A 15792-nucleotide genomic window follows, 5' to 3' on the forward strand; every position below is an offset into this window, starting at 1 on the left:
AATTAAAGTCATTCTTATCTAGACATTAAAATAGGATGCCTATGGACTTGTGTTAGCTTAGTTTAGTAGTTTAGCTTAGTTTAGTCAATTAGCTTAGTTTTTGGTTACCATATATACTTTATTTAAAAATAAGCTCTCTTAGAAAATAATTTAAAAAATAATTTATTAACTCACACTGCTTTCCCTCTAATTATTCTACAACATTGTCCTCACTACATGTAATAACTTAGTAATACTCATAAGCACATTACTCTGGGTAAATAAGAGAAGCAGCTGAAAACAATTTCTCCACTTCCTTACAAAAATCTCTTTTTCACAAATAATAGCTCCAAATTTTGAAAACAGCATAATTATGTCACTTTCCTCATGTATGGACAGTAAAGTGCAGTTTTGTACCACACTGATTCTTTTCCCTACAATATTACAAACTCATTTCACTGCTGTGGTACAAAATTCCACTAAATACAGAATCTGTATTTTAACAAGTTCAAACAACATATTAAGTCAATTCTGAGGGGCTTAATATTGTTAGAAACGAGACCTACAGTATTTTTTTGAAGGGTCAGAAATGCACCACAATGGTGAAAAGCACACTTGAGAATATACTGGCTTTATCTGCTTTTCTTATCAGTCTTTTCTTCTGAGAGACAAAACCTGACCCACCTCATAGAAGCAGCATTGACAAGAATGTAACAAGAACACTTTCTACTTCATGAAAAGACAAAGGAATTTGGCACTAACTGTGTATGCACGCACTATTCCCATACGGTGTCCTTTTATGTACAAATTTTCTTTGTTCTTTATATCATGTATGTAAATAGAATTTATGTGCTCTTTCAGGAATCAAATGGTTAAAAAAAATCCCGATTTAATAAGAGGAAAAGTGAAAGGAAAAAGTGTGGGGGGGGAAGCTGACTCTTACTAATTATTTTGATTAGTAAATACCACATCTTTATGCTTCGCTGGGGTTTTTTTTGGGGGGGAGGGCGGTTTGTAGTTTTGCAAACTGCCTTCCAATCATCAAATCACAGCATCATATGGTAACTATTCAACAGCATACAGACATAGCGGTAGATAAACTTTTTACCAAATTACTACCTGTCATAGCACTTCTGAACCACGTACCAAAGATATGCAAAAAGCCAGCTTAAATTCTGGTCCTTTTACAGTGCTATTCTGCTCAGCCATGTGCCCAACCTCAAACCCTACGGTAAGCAGTACAGTAACTAAATATGGTCACAGAGAATCCAAATGCGAGACACAGGTCTAAACATCGGTGGGTAGAATTGGCCAAAACAGTGCACTGCATTTGGAGACCTGGCACAAAAGAACAATTTTGGTAACTCCGCCGTCTACGCACAGTTTTGCCTGCAAAATACAAACGGCAGTTCTGCTGCACCAGCGGCCTACCCAGGAAACACTAAGTTTGAGTCGCTAACTAAGCATACCATCACACCGCCACACAGGAATGTGGCCCTCTAGGGCGGCATCAACACTGCAGCCAGAGACCCGAAGGAAAGGAAGATCTTTCCTTGCAGGGTGTTTTCAGCCTCGTCAGACTCGCAACAGACCCCGCCGCTGCAAGGCCGGCGCTGCGACACCTCCTCCAAGCCTCCCGGGGGAGGGCGGTGAGCAGCCCCACGTCTCGCGTTCTCCCACTGAGAAGCAGTGGGGTGGCGCTGGGCGGGGTGGCGGGGTGGGGGGGGGGGGGAAGGAGGCGAGCGCGAAGGAGGCCTGGCAGTGCCCGCCCAGCCCTACCCAGCCTCCGCGGGCCCCCGGCTCGGCAGCCGTCACAAGGCTGCCCGCGGGGCCCACTTGCAGGGATGACAGCGCCTGAGGGGTCCAGTCGGGCTCATCTTCCGGAAGATTCCTACGGTCTGGGTCCGAGGGACAACCCTGCGCACAGGGCCCGGCAAATCCGGGGACAGACGGCGGAAGGGGCGCTCCCGCCTGGAGGTAACTGGACCCTTACAGTTCTCCTCCGTCTCCCTACAAGGGCCAAGCGGGGTCCTCCACGATAAGAAAGCTCTCACGTCCCCCTTTCCCCGCACTGCCCGCGAAAGAGCCCTGAGCTCAAGGGGACGTGTCGCTGCCCCCCACTCGCCCCCCGGTTACGACATTAGTCACCAGCAAGTAACTCACTCCGCTTCCGCCATCTTCTCTCCTCCATCACTACCATGGGCTGCGCATGCGCCCCCCGGCGGCCACGGCGGCGGCGAGGGAGGGGGCGGGGTCGGCTAGCCTCGGGCCCCCGAGGTCACGTGGGGTCCTTGTCTTCCAATCCCCCCTCCCAGTACAAGCCTTGCTTGCTGTGGAAAGTGACCAGGTTTCCAGTTTAGATACCAGTGTCTCACCTTCCCCAGTGCTCGCTTTCTTTTGCTTAGGGTCTTCTTCCTCTTGGGGAGGGTGTCTGTAACTAAGATATGAAAAGTTCTGATTAGGCTGTTAAAATTTTTAAGAACATCTAAAATATATCAAAGCCTATGTGAACTGCAAAGAGTGAGATGGAAGAGAATACCACGAGGATTGGATGATGAGGTGTCAGTGAAAGGAAATGCCATGGTAGCTGCAGGGTTTGTTACCTGGGGCGCATGGCAGTTTGGGGATGGAACCGGCAATTCCTCTCTTGGGCTCAAAGACAGTGTTCTAGATCTCCATAAGGTGGACGGTTAAGGAATCGTCATGATTACCCTATGAATATCATTCATGTGTTTGACATGAATTTACAGAGTGGTCAGTGGAGATTGCAAACTTGCATACCGCAGGGAACAAGCAGGAATGGCCACCAGTTTGCTAATGTAATTTACTATATTCTACGCGTATGGCAACTAATCTGAAGCAGGATGAGACAAACATGCAAATTTGAGTGAAACAAGTCCCTGTCTTCCAACAAATCTTAATCTGGAGAGTGAAGTGGGTTTTACAGAGATAGCCACACATTCTAAGTGATCTGACACATCCATCGAGTGCTTTGGCAACCTTAAGTTCAAGGAATAATAAATCTTTACTGTCCTTCACCAAAAACAACGTACTGATCACAAACAGTGCCTTCTTTTTCCACGTTTTAAGATGGTGGAGTCTCATTTCAAGAACTGAGAAATGAATTAGTGATATAAATTCATCGCAAAGTGTAATATGGTCTAATGAAAAGTATACTTAATCTTATAAATCCTGTGATCAGGATGTCCCTAGGGAAGGTAAGAGACCACTGCCTATGTAAGGTAAATTGTCCTTTACCACTTCTCCCTGTATGTTAACATTGTTTCTTTACCTTATTTTCTTATCTAAAGCAGTGACCTTCCTCCTACTCCTGGGAGAACTCACTGAGAAAGTCCCCTTTGAAAAGTCCCTGTAGATGCTTAAAAATAAGATATTACTACTTTTTCTTTTCTGAGCTGCTCATATGATGCCATTGTCATTTAACTCTCAAGAATCAACTGTTGGGACTTCCTTGGTGGTCCAGTGGTTAAGAGTCCACTCTTCCAATGCAAGGCGTGTGGATTTGATCCCCGGTTGGGGAACTAAGATCCTGCATGCTGCGTGGCCAAAAAAAAAAAAAAAAAAAAAATCAACTGTCTATTGGTATTGCTGACATTTTTGTTTAGTAAAACAAAACTGAAGAAAGCAGTCTTAGACCTAAACATGAAAAATGCGTAATCCAAAGGAATGTTTGGAATAAATGGGCCAAAATTATGCCTTTTCATCCCTCTTTCCTTTGAACATCTAAGGCCTATATCTATATTGTCATCTCATGCAGATTGGCTTTAAAAGTCAGAATATATATTAGGTAAAATCAGGCCAGTACTTCTTTTTATTTATTTTATTCTATTTTATTTTTTATTTTTTTTGGCAGTGGCTTGCAGGAGCTTAGTTCCCGGACCAGGGATGGAACCCAGTGCCGGCAGTGAGAGTGCCAAGTCCTAACCGCTGGACCTCCAGAGAATCCCCAGTACTGCTTTTTAGAAACATTTCAAAACCCAATATTTATTATAACAACAACTAGCATTTGTATAGCCTTTTACTAAAAGCAGAGGATTTCCACAAACTCATTTGATCATCACAACAATCCTAGTTATCATTTTCATTTAGCACAGAAATATAATGAGGCTCGGGCTTCCCTGGTGGTGCAGTGGTTGAGAATCCGCCTGCCAATGCAGGGGACATGGGTTCGAGCCCTGGTCTGGGAAGATCCCACATGCCTCAGAGCAACTAAGCCCATGCACCACAACTACTGAGCCTGTGCTCTAGAGCCCGCAAGCCACAACTACTGAGCCCGCGTACTGCAACTACTGAAGCCCGCGTGCCTAGAGCCCATGTTCCGCAACAAGAAAAGCCACCACAATGAGAAGCCCGTGCACCACAATGAAGAGTAACCCCCACTCGCTGCAGTTAGAGAAAGCCCGTGCACAGCAACGAAGACCCAACACAGCCAAAACTAAATAAATGAAATAAATAAATTTATTTTTAAAAAAAGAAATATAATGAGGCTCAAGGTGATTAAATGCCTGTGGTGACTCTGCTAGACTGTACCAGAAATGGGGTTCTAACTTAAGCTTTCCATGGGCAAAATCAAGTTTTCGTTCCTGCATCATTCAGCAAGCCACTGTGTGAAATGTTAGTGGAGACAAAGTATGATAAAGGACTACCCTCAAGAAATTTATCATCACTTATCTGATGAAACAGAGGAAGGTGTATTACCTCTTTGTGATTTCCTAATGAAGAGATTTATGTGTCATGCTAACAGGCTGAACTTCTTTCTGAAGTTTCCAGGAAACATTGCTTTGGAGAAGTGCCAGCATCGTATATTTTAGAAAAGTCCCTCTAGCAAGGATGGATTGGAGGAAAGTAAAACCGGAGACAGGGAAACTGGTTGGGAAACTGTATTAATCCTTAAAGAAATGGTAAAAGGCTCCAGGAATGAAAAAGAAGGATAAAAATTTTTGCTCCTTTGTTGCACTAGTCACACTTCAAGCGCTCAATAGCCATATGTGGCTAGTGGCAACTATATTGTACAGTGTAGATATAGAACATTTCCATTATTACAGAAAGTTCTATTGGACAGTGCTCATCGGAATGCTAGATTAGGGATTGGCAAACTACTATTTCTGTCTTAGTCAGTTTGGGCAGCTATGACAGAGGCCATGGACTGGGCAGCTTAAGCAAACATTTATTTCTCACAGTTCTGGAGGCTGGGAAGGCCAGGGTCACAGTGCAGGCAGATTCGGTGTCCAGTAAGGGCCCTCTTCCTGATTTGCAGACAGCCACCTTCTCACTGAATCCTCACATGGTGGAGAGAGAAGACAGGATAGCAGGAATGGGGACCATGGGCATTTGGGCCACTTCTTCATGTAACTCACTTGTGCCTCAAGGCCTGCTCAGCCCTATCATGTATAGTCCACTTCCATTTGATGGTGGAATGCTGCTATGCACACCCAACTTTATGGTCTGGTGGACCAGATGACACTCAGTTCACAATGAGCAGCTTGCGTGGTAACTTGGTGACCCATAGTTAAGCATTCAGTCTCTACTAAGGTCCAGTAACAGGCCAAGAGCTGTTTCTCAAAAGGAGAGTAGTTATCTGCAGAGGGTGATAGGGCTTTGTTCTGAAATCCTGAGGACCTGTGCTGTGATTTCCCCATAGGGCCCTGCCGGAGGCTCCAAACAGCATTCCTATCTGCCGCTACCACTTGGGATGGAGTAACACACCCAAATGAGGAGTATGTTGCCTCCAAAATCCAAATGGGCCCTCTAGGTATTAGACTTCTTTTTTTGTTTGTAGGAGGGGCCAGATGCAACAATTTATCCCTCACCTTAGAAGGGATATTTCAACATGCCCTGCACCTCTGGACCTCCTAGAAATTTCACTGACGTGGAAGAAGAAATGTCGCTGAATTTTTCTCAGATTTATTTCCCACCTTCTGACACACAAATGTCTTACCAATAAGTTGAGTAGTTGCTACTTTTTGCACACTACGTCCGATCAGCATAATGTCTTCAATGTAATGGACCAGTGGACCAGTGTGATATGATGTGAAAGAAAAAGGTGATCAAAATTCTTGCAAACTAATTATGACATAGGGTTGCAGGGTTGATTTAGCCCTGATGTAGGATTGTGAAGGTGTATTGCTGGCCTTTCCAGCTGAAAATAAACTGCTTCTGGTGGTCTTTACTAACAGGTATCAAGAAAAAAGCATGTGTCAGATCAATAGTTGCATACTAGGTACCAGAGGATATATTAATTTGCCCAACCAATAAAAACCACATCTGGTACAGCAGCTGCAACTGAAGTCACCAACTGCTCAAGCTTAGAGTAATCCACTGTCATTCTCCAAAATCTGTCTGCCTTCTGCACAGACCAACAGGCAAGTTGAGCGGGGATGTGGTGGTGCTAATCTCTGCAATCCCTCCAGGAATACGGTATTGCTTTTGGTTTACTATTTTCCTAGGTAGAGGCAGTTCTACTGGCTTCCACTTGACCTTTACCACCATACTAGTCCTCACTCCACAGGTCAAGGAACCAATGTGGTGATTCTGCCAGGTGCTCAGTGTATCTATTTTTTATTTTTTGGGGGGGCTGTGTCGGGTCTTAGTTGCGGCATGTGGGATCTTTCGTTGAGGCGTGTGAGTTTCTCTCTAGTTGTGGCGCGTGGGCTCCAGGACACACGGGTTCTGTGTTTGCGGCACGTGGGCTTAGTTGCCCCACGGCACGTGGGATCTTAGTTCCCCCACCGGGGATCGAACCTGTGTCTCCTGCATTGGGAGCGGATTCTTTACCACTGGACCACCAGGGAAATCCCTCAGTGTATCTATTCTAATTCCTCATTCCAGGACTAGGGAAATAACCATAGGATGGGTTTGGGCACCCACTGGGCCCACTGTGAGACAAACTTGAGATAAAACTCCTTCAATCACCTGATTTCCATAAGCCCCTTCCGTAACTGGTAGACCACAGTGATGTTTGATCTCCTGGAATTAATGTCAGTTCAGAGCCAGCATCCAGTAGTCCCCAAATGGTCTGATTATTTCTTTTTCCCCAGTGCACAGTTACCCTGCTAAAAGGTTGTAGGTCCCTTTGGTGAAGTCTGGAGAAAGATTAACTGTATAAACTTTGGCTGGTGTACCAGCGTCCTTTCTGTCGGGGATGTAGCCTCTTTATTTAAGGGGTACTGAGGTCTGTAAACCAGCTCAAGTCTGGGAATTGATTGAAGGGATATGACTCTCTTTTTATGATTCAGGTTAGACTTTTGTTTACTTGACCTAGAACTTTTTCTACTGATACTATTCAAGTAAGAATTTAGGGCTTCCCTGGTGGCGCAGTGGTTGAGAGTCCGCCTGCCGATGCAGGGGACGCGGGTTCATGCCCCAGTCCGGGAGGATCCCACATACCGCGGAGTGGCTGGGCCCGTGAGCCATGGCCGCTGAGCCTGCGCATCCGGAGCCTGTGCATCCGGAGCCTGTGCTCTGCAACAGGAGAGGCCACAGCAGGGAGAGGCCTGCATACCGAAAAAAAAAAAAAGAATTTCGTAGGTTTCCTATCTGTTTCACTTCTAGGAATACTATGATCAACTAGCCAATGACATAGGTCTGCACAAGTCGGACTATCCAGATTGCTGCTCTGACTCTGCTGTCCACCAGTGCTGCCACTTGGTCCCTGCAACCCTAGGATCCAATTACTCCTGTTGCATTTAGGTTCCCCAATTCCGTGGCTACAGTTCCCACTGTAAGGTCTGGCCTACAGAGAAGAGCGATCACAGAGCCTTTCACGGATGCTGGAGCTCCCCTCACAAACTGCTATGGAGTGAGTATTTGTGTCCCCCCCAAATGTTGAAGCTCTAATCCCCAATGTGATGGTATTTGGAAACTTTGGGAGGTAATTAGGTCATCAGAGTTGAACCTTTATAAATGGGATTAGTGCTCTTAGGAGAAGAAAGATGAGAGAGATGATCTCTCTCCACCATGTGAGGATACAGCAACAAGGTGGCCATTGTCTGCAAACTGGGAAGAAGTTTCTCACCAGACACCACATTTGCCAGCACCTTGATCCTGGATTTCCCACTCTCTAGAACTGTGAGAAATAATTGTTTGTTGTTTAAACCACCCAGTCTGTGGTATTTATTATAGCAGCCCAAACTGACTAACACAAGCCCACAGGCCAAATCCAGCCTGGGCTTGTTTTTATACAGCCCTCAAGCTAAGAATGGTTTCTACATTTTCTAATGATTGAAAAAAATATCCAAGGAAGAATATTTTGTGACAAGTGAGAATTATGTGAAATTTATATTTCAGTGTCCATAAATTAGGTCTTATTGGAACACAGCAATACTCACTCGTTTATGTATTGTCTACAGCTACTTTTGTGCTTCAAGGGCAGAGTTGAGTAGTTGCAACAGACACTGTAATGGTCCACTTGACAGAAAAAGTATGCTGACCTGTGTTCTAAATACTGATCACCTCGTGCTGGACACTTGCAGGGTAGTTAATATAGTACATACACTGTCCTACACCCCATCTAGACTTGATTGCTGTCCTAATATCCTATATGGTGAGACAGAAGGTCAAGTGACCCAGATTTGAATTCTGGTAAAGTACTGACCCTCCTTGGGAAACTGCTTCACGTTTTAGTTTTTTTTGTTGTTTTGTTTTGTTTTTTATTTATTTATTTGGTTGTGCTGGGTTTTAGTTGCTTTTTTTTTTTTTGAGGTCTTAGTTTTATAATGTGAAAAAAAGAGGGACAACACCTTACAAGATTGTTGTACAGCCTTAAAAAACCAAATGTAAAGTCTAAAAAAGTTCTCTTTTTTCTTCTTTTAACTTTTTATCAAAGTCTTCCGTCACCTGAATTTGTTCAATAAATGTTACTGAGTATGCCTAATACTCAATAGGTTTTAAATGCTTGTCGAGGGAATGAATGCTTGAATATTTGGATGAATGAGGACTAAAATTCTAGTATATCCCGTAGGTTGGAATGACGCAGTATATGGACTTGCTTCCTCTTTTCCTTGAAAGTAATACAGTATACTAAAACCAAATACTTTGACTAAAGCAAATAGTACTGAAACTGAAAAGACAGTCTAGTCCTGCCACCTCTCATCTACTCTTACAATAATCAGTATGTTAATCATATGCTTATCAATCTTATCTTCCCTTGTATACCTGTGGTTGGCACTGTTACTAGTTGGCTATGTTTCCCCAGGGGCTGAATAGCACAAACTGGGAGCTTTAAAGCTTAAAGGGACATTAGACATCACGTGACCCATGCTGAGGAAGAATCCGTGGCAAAAGCAGAATCTGAACTCTGATCTCCTAACCTCCTATCCATCCAGTCTGGAGTTTTTTGCCTTGTGCCACGAAGCCTTCCTTCAAGCATGTAGGTACTTGATAAACACTTGAAGCTGCTATGGACTTTCATTTCCATTCTGCTTTTTGCTTAATGTTTACTTAGCATGGTGGCAGCCTGGAAGAGTTGTGCTACGTAGAGCTGTAGAAACAGACAAACTTAGATTTCAATCCTGACCTTGCCATTCTCTAGCTGTGTGACCTCTTGCCATGCTATCAGCTCCACCTTCAAAATATAACCTCATCATAACTGAATCACTTTGCTGTACACCTGAAACTAACACAACACTGTAAGTCAACTGTTTTCAAGAAAAATTTAGATATATATACAAATAAAACCTCATCTCTGGCCACACTATCATGAACACGCATGAAATTATCAAAATACAAACCAAGTCAACCTGACACTTCTCACCACCTGCACAGTTATCAGCCCAAGCCAGGCCACCATCATCTCTCCCCTGGACCACTGCCATAGGCTCCTGACACGTCACCCGGCTTCTATTCTTGCTCCTCTGTAATTTACTCTCTGTAGAGCAGTCTAAGTAAGCTTTATAGCTGTAAATCAGATCACATCACTGTCCTGCTCAAATCAGCCAGTGCCCATCACACAGCAGAGAGTTTTCTCTTGTTCACTCTGCTCCAGCCGCTCTGGCGTCCTTGCTTTTCCTTCTCACACTTGCTACTTCCCAGTTGGGAAAGCCTTTTACACAGGTCTCACTTCCTCACTTCATCCAGGACTCTGCTCAAATATCTCCTCAGAGCTCACTCCCCACCACCTAACCCAACGTGGGCTTCTCGTCACCTTCCTTCCCTTATCTCACTTTACTTTTCTTCATGACACTTCAATGCTCCACACATTATGTTATGTACATATTTGTTTGTTTATTTACTACTCCCATCAACCTCCAGGTTATAAACTACACATTTTGTTTACTTCTACATTCCTAGTTCTTTAAACATTAAGTGCTCAATAATTATGCATTGAATAAATGAAGTTTACTTAACTGCTCTAATCCCCAGTTTGCTAATCTGAAAAATGGGGACAGTATTTACCACACTTATTGTACAAGTTGAAAAAAGATGAAATAATGTATCTAAACAGTAGAGCATAATAAACGCTCACTAAGCATAGCTGTAATTATTTTAAAATTTTGCCACAAATTATTATGCTTAAAGTAAAGGAAAATAATCCTCCTATTGTATTTCCAAAAGTTATGCAATTTTTATGAGGCCATCCTTACTTTTTTCTTTTTAAGATTTATTTATTTTATTTATTTTTTGCTGCTTTGGGTCTTAGTTGCGGCACACGGGATCTTCTTTGTGGTGCACGGGCTTCTCTCTAGTTGTGGTGTACGGGTTTTTCTCTTCTCTAGTTGTGGTACGCGGGCTTCAGGGCACATGGGCTCTGTAGTTGTGGCATGAGGGTTCCAGAGCGCGTGGGCTCTGTAGTTTATGGCACGGCGGGCTCTCTAGTTGAGGCGCATGAGCTCAGTAGTTGTGGCACAGGGGCTTAGTTGCTCTGAGGCATGTGGGATCTTAGTTCCCTGACCAGGGATCAAACCTGTGTCCCCTGCATTGTAAGGCAGATTCTTTACCACTGGACCACCAGGGAAGTCCCCCTTACTTTTAAAAGTTAGTTAGCAGATACATTTTTTAATATGCATATGCTGTAATTTAAAATATTTAGTGTCAGTATCTGAGAATAGATTTTTGCCTGTGTGCTCCTAATGTATTAAAATAAACAGTGTCATATCAGTTTCATATTAAATCTTAATTGTAATGTTCTATTTATGGTAGATAAGTCTCTCTTAATTACGTAAAATGCCAGAGACAACAGGAGGCAGAACAAAATACATTATAGGGAACAAGCAAAGCTAGTGAACAGGAATGAAAAGTTAGCGAAGTTGGGGAAAAGTTATGTGACAGAAGCATACAATGATATAGAACTTAATTTTAATATTTACCTCTAGCAAATCCTGAATACAAAATTGTCCAAAAATCTAAATAATGCAGAAATATATATGAAATAGGAAGTGAAAGTCCACTACAATCCATGTCCAAAAATAATCATTAACGGCTTATTTTATATTCTTTTTGATTTTCTATGTACTAACATACATATAAGTATATGTATCTCTTTATCAAAAATGGTATTGGACTATATACACTCTTTTGCAACCACTTTCACTTAATAGTATATCCTTCCATGTCAGTGTATGTGGTTTTCTTCCTGTTCCTCAAAGATGCCACTTTGCTTACCTCATGGCCTTCCATACAATCCTGGAATATTCTCTCCCATACTTTGCAAATCTAGTTCCTTGTTTCCCTTTAATTCTCTGCATAAACGTCATTTCTTTAGAGAGGTTTTTCCAGATCAATTTATAGAGCTCTCCCCACCATTATTCTCTGTCACTGCACAATATTTATTTCCCTTGGAGCAGGTACCACAGTTTGTAATTGTGGGTTTGTTCACTTATTTTCTTGCCTATTTTTTCTCTCTAAACTGTGAATCTCACAAGGACAGGGAATAAACCTGTTTTCTTCATGACTGTATATTTAGTGCCTTGCACAGTGCCAGGTACCCTAGTAAGCTCTAAATAAATGTGTTGAAATAAATAAGTGTGTAAGTAACACACTGAAAAAAGGGTATTTGTTCTTTCACTCCCTGTCCGTGATGGATAGAGCATTGCTTTCTTTTTTCTTCAGTTCTTTACTTATTCTTAGTTAAGAAACAATACTGTACAGTTGACCTTTGAACATCATGAGTTTGAACTGTGCAGGTCCACTTTTACATGGATTTGTTTTCAGTAAATGCATACTACAGTACTTACATGATATGTGATTGGTTGAATCTGTGGTTGTGGAACTGTGGATACAGAAGGTCAACTGTAAAGTTACACACAAAGTTTTGACAGCACAGAAGTTAGTGCCCCTAACTTCCTACATTGTTCAACTGTACTTATCTTGATTCACACCTGGGATGTGTTTTAATCAGGTATGGTAAGGTGACAGACACAAGGACAACTGCTTTTGAAATAAGAGTTTATTATTTACAGTTCCCAAAGAAAGGGAGCATGCCACACCATGCAGGGCCACGTGGGGAAGAACCAGGGTCAGTCTGGAGGCAGAAGGAGTGAAAGAGAAAGCATGGCCCAGAGCTTTATTGTAGTTTCTGCAGAAAGGAATGGAAGAGGCAGCATATGAAAGTTTAAGTAAATTTGGGATTGGATAGTTTGAATATTTTTAGCAGGCTCTGGTCTATAGCGATGGTGGTCTCTAGTTGTCCAGTACCTGGCCCTGGGTGGGGAGGGGTGATTTAGAACAGGGGAAATACTGGCTTGGTGTATGAGAATTAAATAAAGGAGGAAGTCGAGGATATGGGCTTTGGATTGGTTGGTTTGCATATGAAAGCCACATTCACAGAGGAGAAGTCATTTGCTATCTCTAGGATAATTTTTAGAGATAAAAGCCCTGGGAGGGGCAGCCCCTCCTTTGTCAGTAAGGCCACCAAGCTATCAAAGCATCATAAAATATACAAAATAAAAAGCATGATTAATACATTTCCAACCTAATTTAGGTATCATGAATGCTCATTCCCCAGTTAAATTTTTCAGCTGAAAGATAGAAACCACATCTGTGTATATAAATCTTTGTCTCGTTAAATGCAGGAAGATGGGCAGGACCTGAAATTTGGAGTTAAGAACCTGACTTTAAGCACTGATCCTTCCCATTTCCAGCTGGGTGCTCTTAGCCAATCCAATTAACCTCTCTGAACACCAAGTTCATCATAAGTAAAGCAGGGATAACAGTAATATTTACCAGAAATGTGATTGTATTTGTCAAAATGTTTTGTAGCTACAATGCACCATGTACATGTTTAAAGTTTAACTGCAGTATACTGCAGGGACTTTTTCTCAGAATAAGAATTTAGAAGGTGTTTTTGTTGTTGTAATTGTAGAAATGTTCAAGGGCAAGACTGGAGGGGGAACACTAAAAATTTATTCAGGAAAAGAATAAGATTTCACTGTCTAGTTACATAGTGCAATTTTGGATTAAAGGGTACTTTCCATCAATGGACTTCAAAGAGCTTTGAAACATTTATTTATTTTCATAATATTTTGAAGTCAGTTAGGTTAAAGTTGTCGTCATTTACTCTCTGAAAGGGAAATAAATACACAGCAAGTTACATAACCTGCTTGAGTCAAAATTAGAACCAAGGCTTTCAGTTTTTTGTTTGTTTGTTTGTTTGTTTTTTTTTGTTTTTTTTTTTTTAAGGCTTTCAGTTTTGCCACATAGTGCTCAGACTGGAGCTGCACTGCTCCCCAGAATAAGCAAGCACCTTCTTCTGCTGGAATCATCTAAGGTTTGGTTTTATCACAATGTTTGCTGGATCAAGCAATTTAAGAAAAATTAGAAAATCTGTCATCAAATAATCATTAGCAATTCATTACCAGCAAATAAGCCTCATCAAGTGCTTCTAAGATGTAGGCATTGGTTTTACTTAATGAAGTTAAGAATCTGTGTCCTCTCCTGAGGTCCTAGAATTTTTGTCTCTTCTGGGTCATTCTTCCCTCTGCTCTCATCTAAAGAACCAATGTTTTTACATTCTTCTTCTCCCTAAAATTTCAGGTGATTTAGGACTAAATCCAAAGCTCCTTCTGTGGCTTACAGAGTCTTTATTTTCTGACTCTAAAACACCTTCTTCCTCTGCTTCCAACTGCCTTTATACTTAATCCTCATTAAATTTCTCATTAGGCAGACAAAAGCTAGGCCTTTTCACTGCCCTGCCTTTACACCCAACTTTAATTCACCTAAAATGGCAATAAGGGGAGGCTGAGAGGAGAAAGAGAAGGCTACACTTGTTAAATACAGTTGTCACTCGGTAGCCACCGTGAATTGGTTCCAGGACCCCCTCGGATACCAAAATCCATGGGTTCTCACTTTTTCTCTATAAAATGGCGTAGTATTTCCATATAACCTATGTGCATTCTTCTGTATACTTTAAATCATCTCCAGATTACTTATAATACCCAATGCAATGTAAATGCTATGTAAATATTTGTAAATACAGTGTAAATGCTATGAAATAGTTGCCAGAGCATGGCAAACTCAAATTTTGCTTTTTGAAACTTTCTGAATTTTTTTTTTTTTTAATATTTTCGATCTACAGGTGGTTGAATCTGTGGATGCAGAACCCGAGGATATGGAGGGCCAACTGTCCTTGCTGAGTGCTCTACATACAGTATCCTATCTGATTTGCACAGCAAACCCATGAAGCAGGTATCATTATCCTCCATTTTGCTGATGAGGGTACTCATTTTAGTGGGATTAAGTAACCTGTCCAAGGTCATACTGCTAGTAAGTGGCAGGATTAGCTTTGGAACCGAAGTCCACCTGCAAAATGCATGCCCTGGCCTCTTCCATATGCTGACCCTCTCCACCCACTATTGTCATCTGGCATTATTCTTCAGATTCTGCTCAACCTTTTCATCCTTTGGGCTTCACAGCCTCACCCAGATGGAGTTAGCGCTCTCATAGTACTCTGTTTATACTCCTCTAATAATACTTACCAGGTATTTACTTTTAATTGAGATATAATTCACATAAAATTCATCTGTTTAAAGCATATAACTCAGTGTATATTCACAATGTCATGTAACCATCACTATTATCTAATTCCAGAATATTTTCATCGCCCCAGAAGAAACTCCAAGACCTTTAAGCAATCACTCCCCGTTCCCCCTTTCCTGAAACCTCTGGCAACCACTAATCTGCTTTCTGTCTCTATAGATTTGTCTGTTATGGACATTTAATATGAATGGAATTATACAATATGTAGCCTTTTGTGCCTGTCTTCTTTTGCTTAGTGTTTTCAAGGTTTATCCACATTGTCATGTGTTTCGGGACTTCATTCCTTTTTACAGATGAATACTATTTCATTTTAGGGATATACCACATTTTGTTTATCCATTCTGCAATTAATGGACATTTGGTTTGATCTCACTTTTTAGTTACTGTGAATAATGCTTACATGAACATTTGTGTACTGCTTTTTGTGCAGACATATGTTTTTAATTCTCTTGGTTATATAACTAGGAAAGGAATTGCTGAGTCATATGGTAACTCAATATTTAACATCTTGAGAAACTGTCAAACTGTTTTCCAAAGTAGCTGCACTTCTTCACATTCCCGCCTGCAATGTATGAGGGTTCCAATTTCTGCACACCCTTGCCAACGCTTGTTATCATCCATCTTTTGATTATAGTCAACCTAGTAGGTATGAAGTGATTGAGTTGCATTTCCCTAATGACTAATAATGAATATTTTTCATGCTTTTATGGCCATTTGTATGTCTTCTTTGGAGAAATGTCTATTCAAATTCTTTGCCCACAAAGAGAAATTAAGTTGTCTTTTGTAAGAGTTACTTGTATATCTGAATACTAGTCCCTTATC

At 41.6% G+C, this 15792-nt stretch overlaps 1 protein-coding gene and 1 long non-coding RNA gene across 8 annotated transcripts in view; one reads left to right on the plus strand and one right to left on the minus strand.

The window, feature by feature from the left end:
* The window catches only part of PHC3 (polyhomeotic homolog 3), an 86070-nt gene extending 83905 nt beyond the window's left edge, over positions 1–2165 (minus strand). For all 7 annotated transcript variants that reach the window (XM_060149971.1, XM_060149974.1, XM_060149972.1 and 4 more), the window contains exon 1: positions 2143–2165. In XM_060149971.1, coding sequence (XP_060005954.1) covers positions 2143–2156 — 14 coding nt within the window. In that variant the 5' untranslated portion in view covers positions 2157–2165. The remainder of the gene's footprint in view (positions 1–2142) is intronic.
* LOC132520994 (uncharacterized) lies at positions 1781–15159 on the plus strand. Its single transcript, XR_009540678.1, has 5 exons — positions 1781–1956; positions 7552–7798; positions 9194–9367; positions 14510–14619; positions 15022–15159. It is a non-coding gene; the product is annotated as an uncharacterized LOC132520994 (long non-coding RNA).
* The last annotated feature ends 633 nt before the right edge of the window (positions 15160–15792 follow it).

This window comes from Lagenorhynchus albirostris, chromosome 5 (genome assembly GCF_949774975.1).
Source record: "Lagenorhynchus albirostris chromosome 5, mLagAlb1.1, whole genome shotgun sequence".
In the NCBI taxonomy this organism is placed as follows: Eukaryota; Metazoa; Chordata; class Mammalia; order Artiodactyla; family Delphinidae; genus Lagenorhynchus; species Lagenorhynchus albirostris.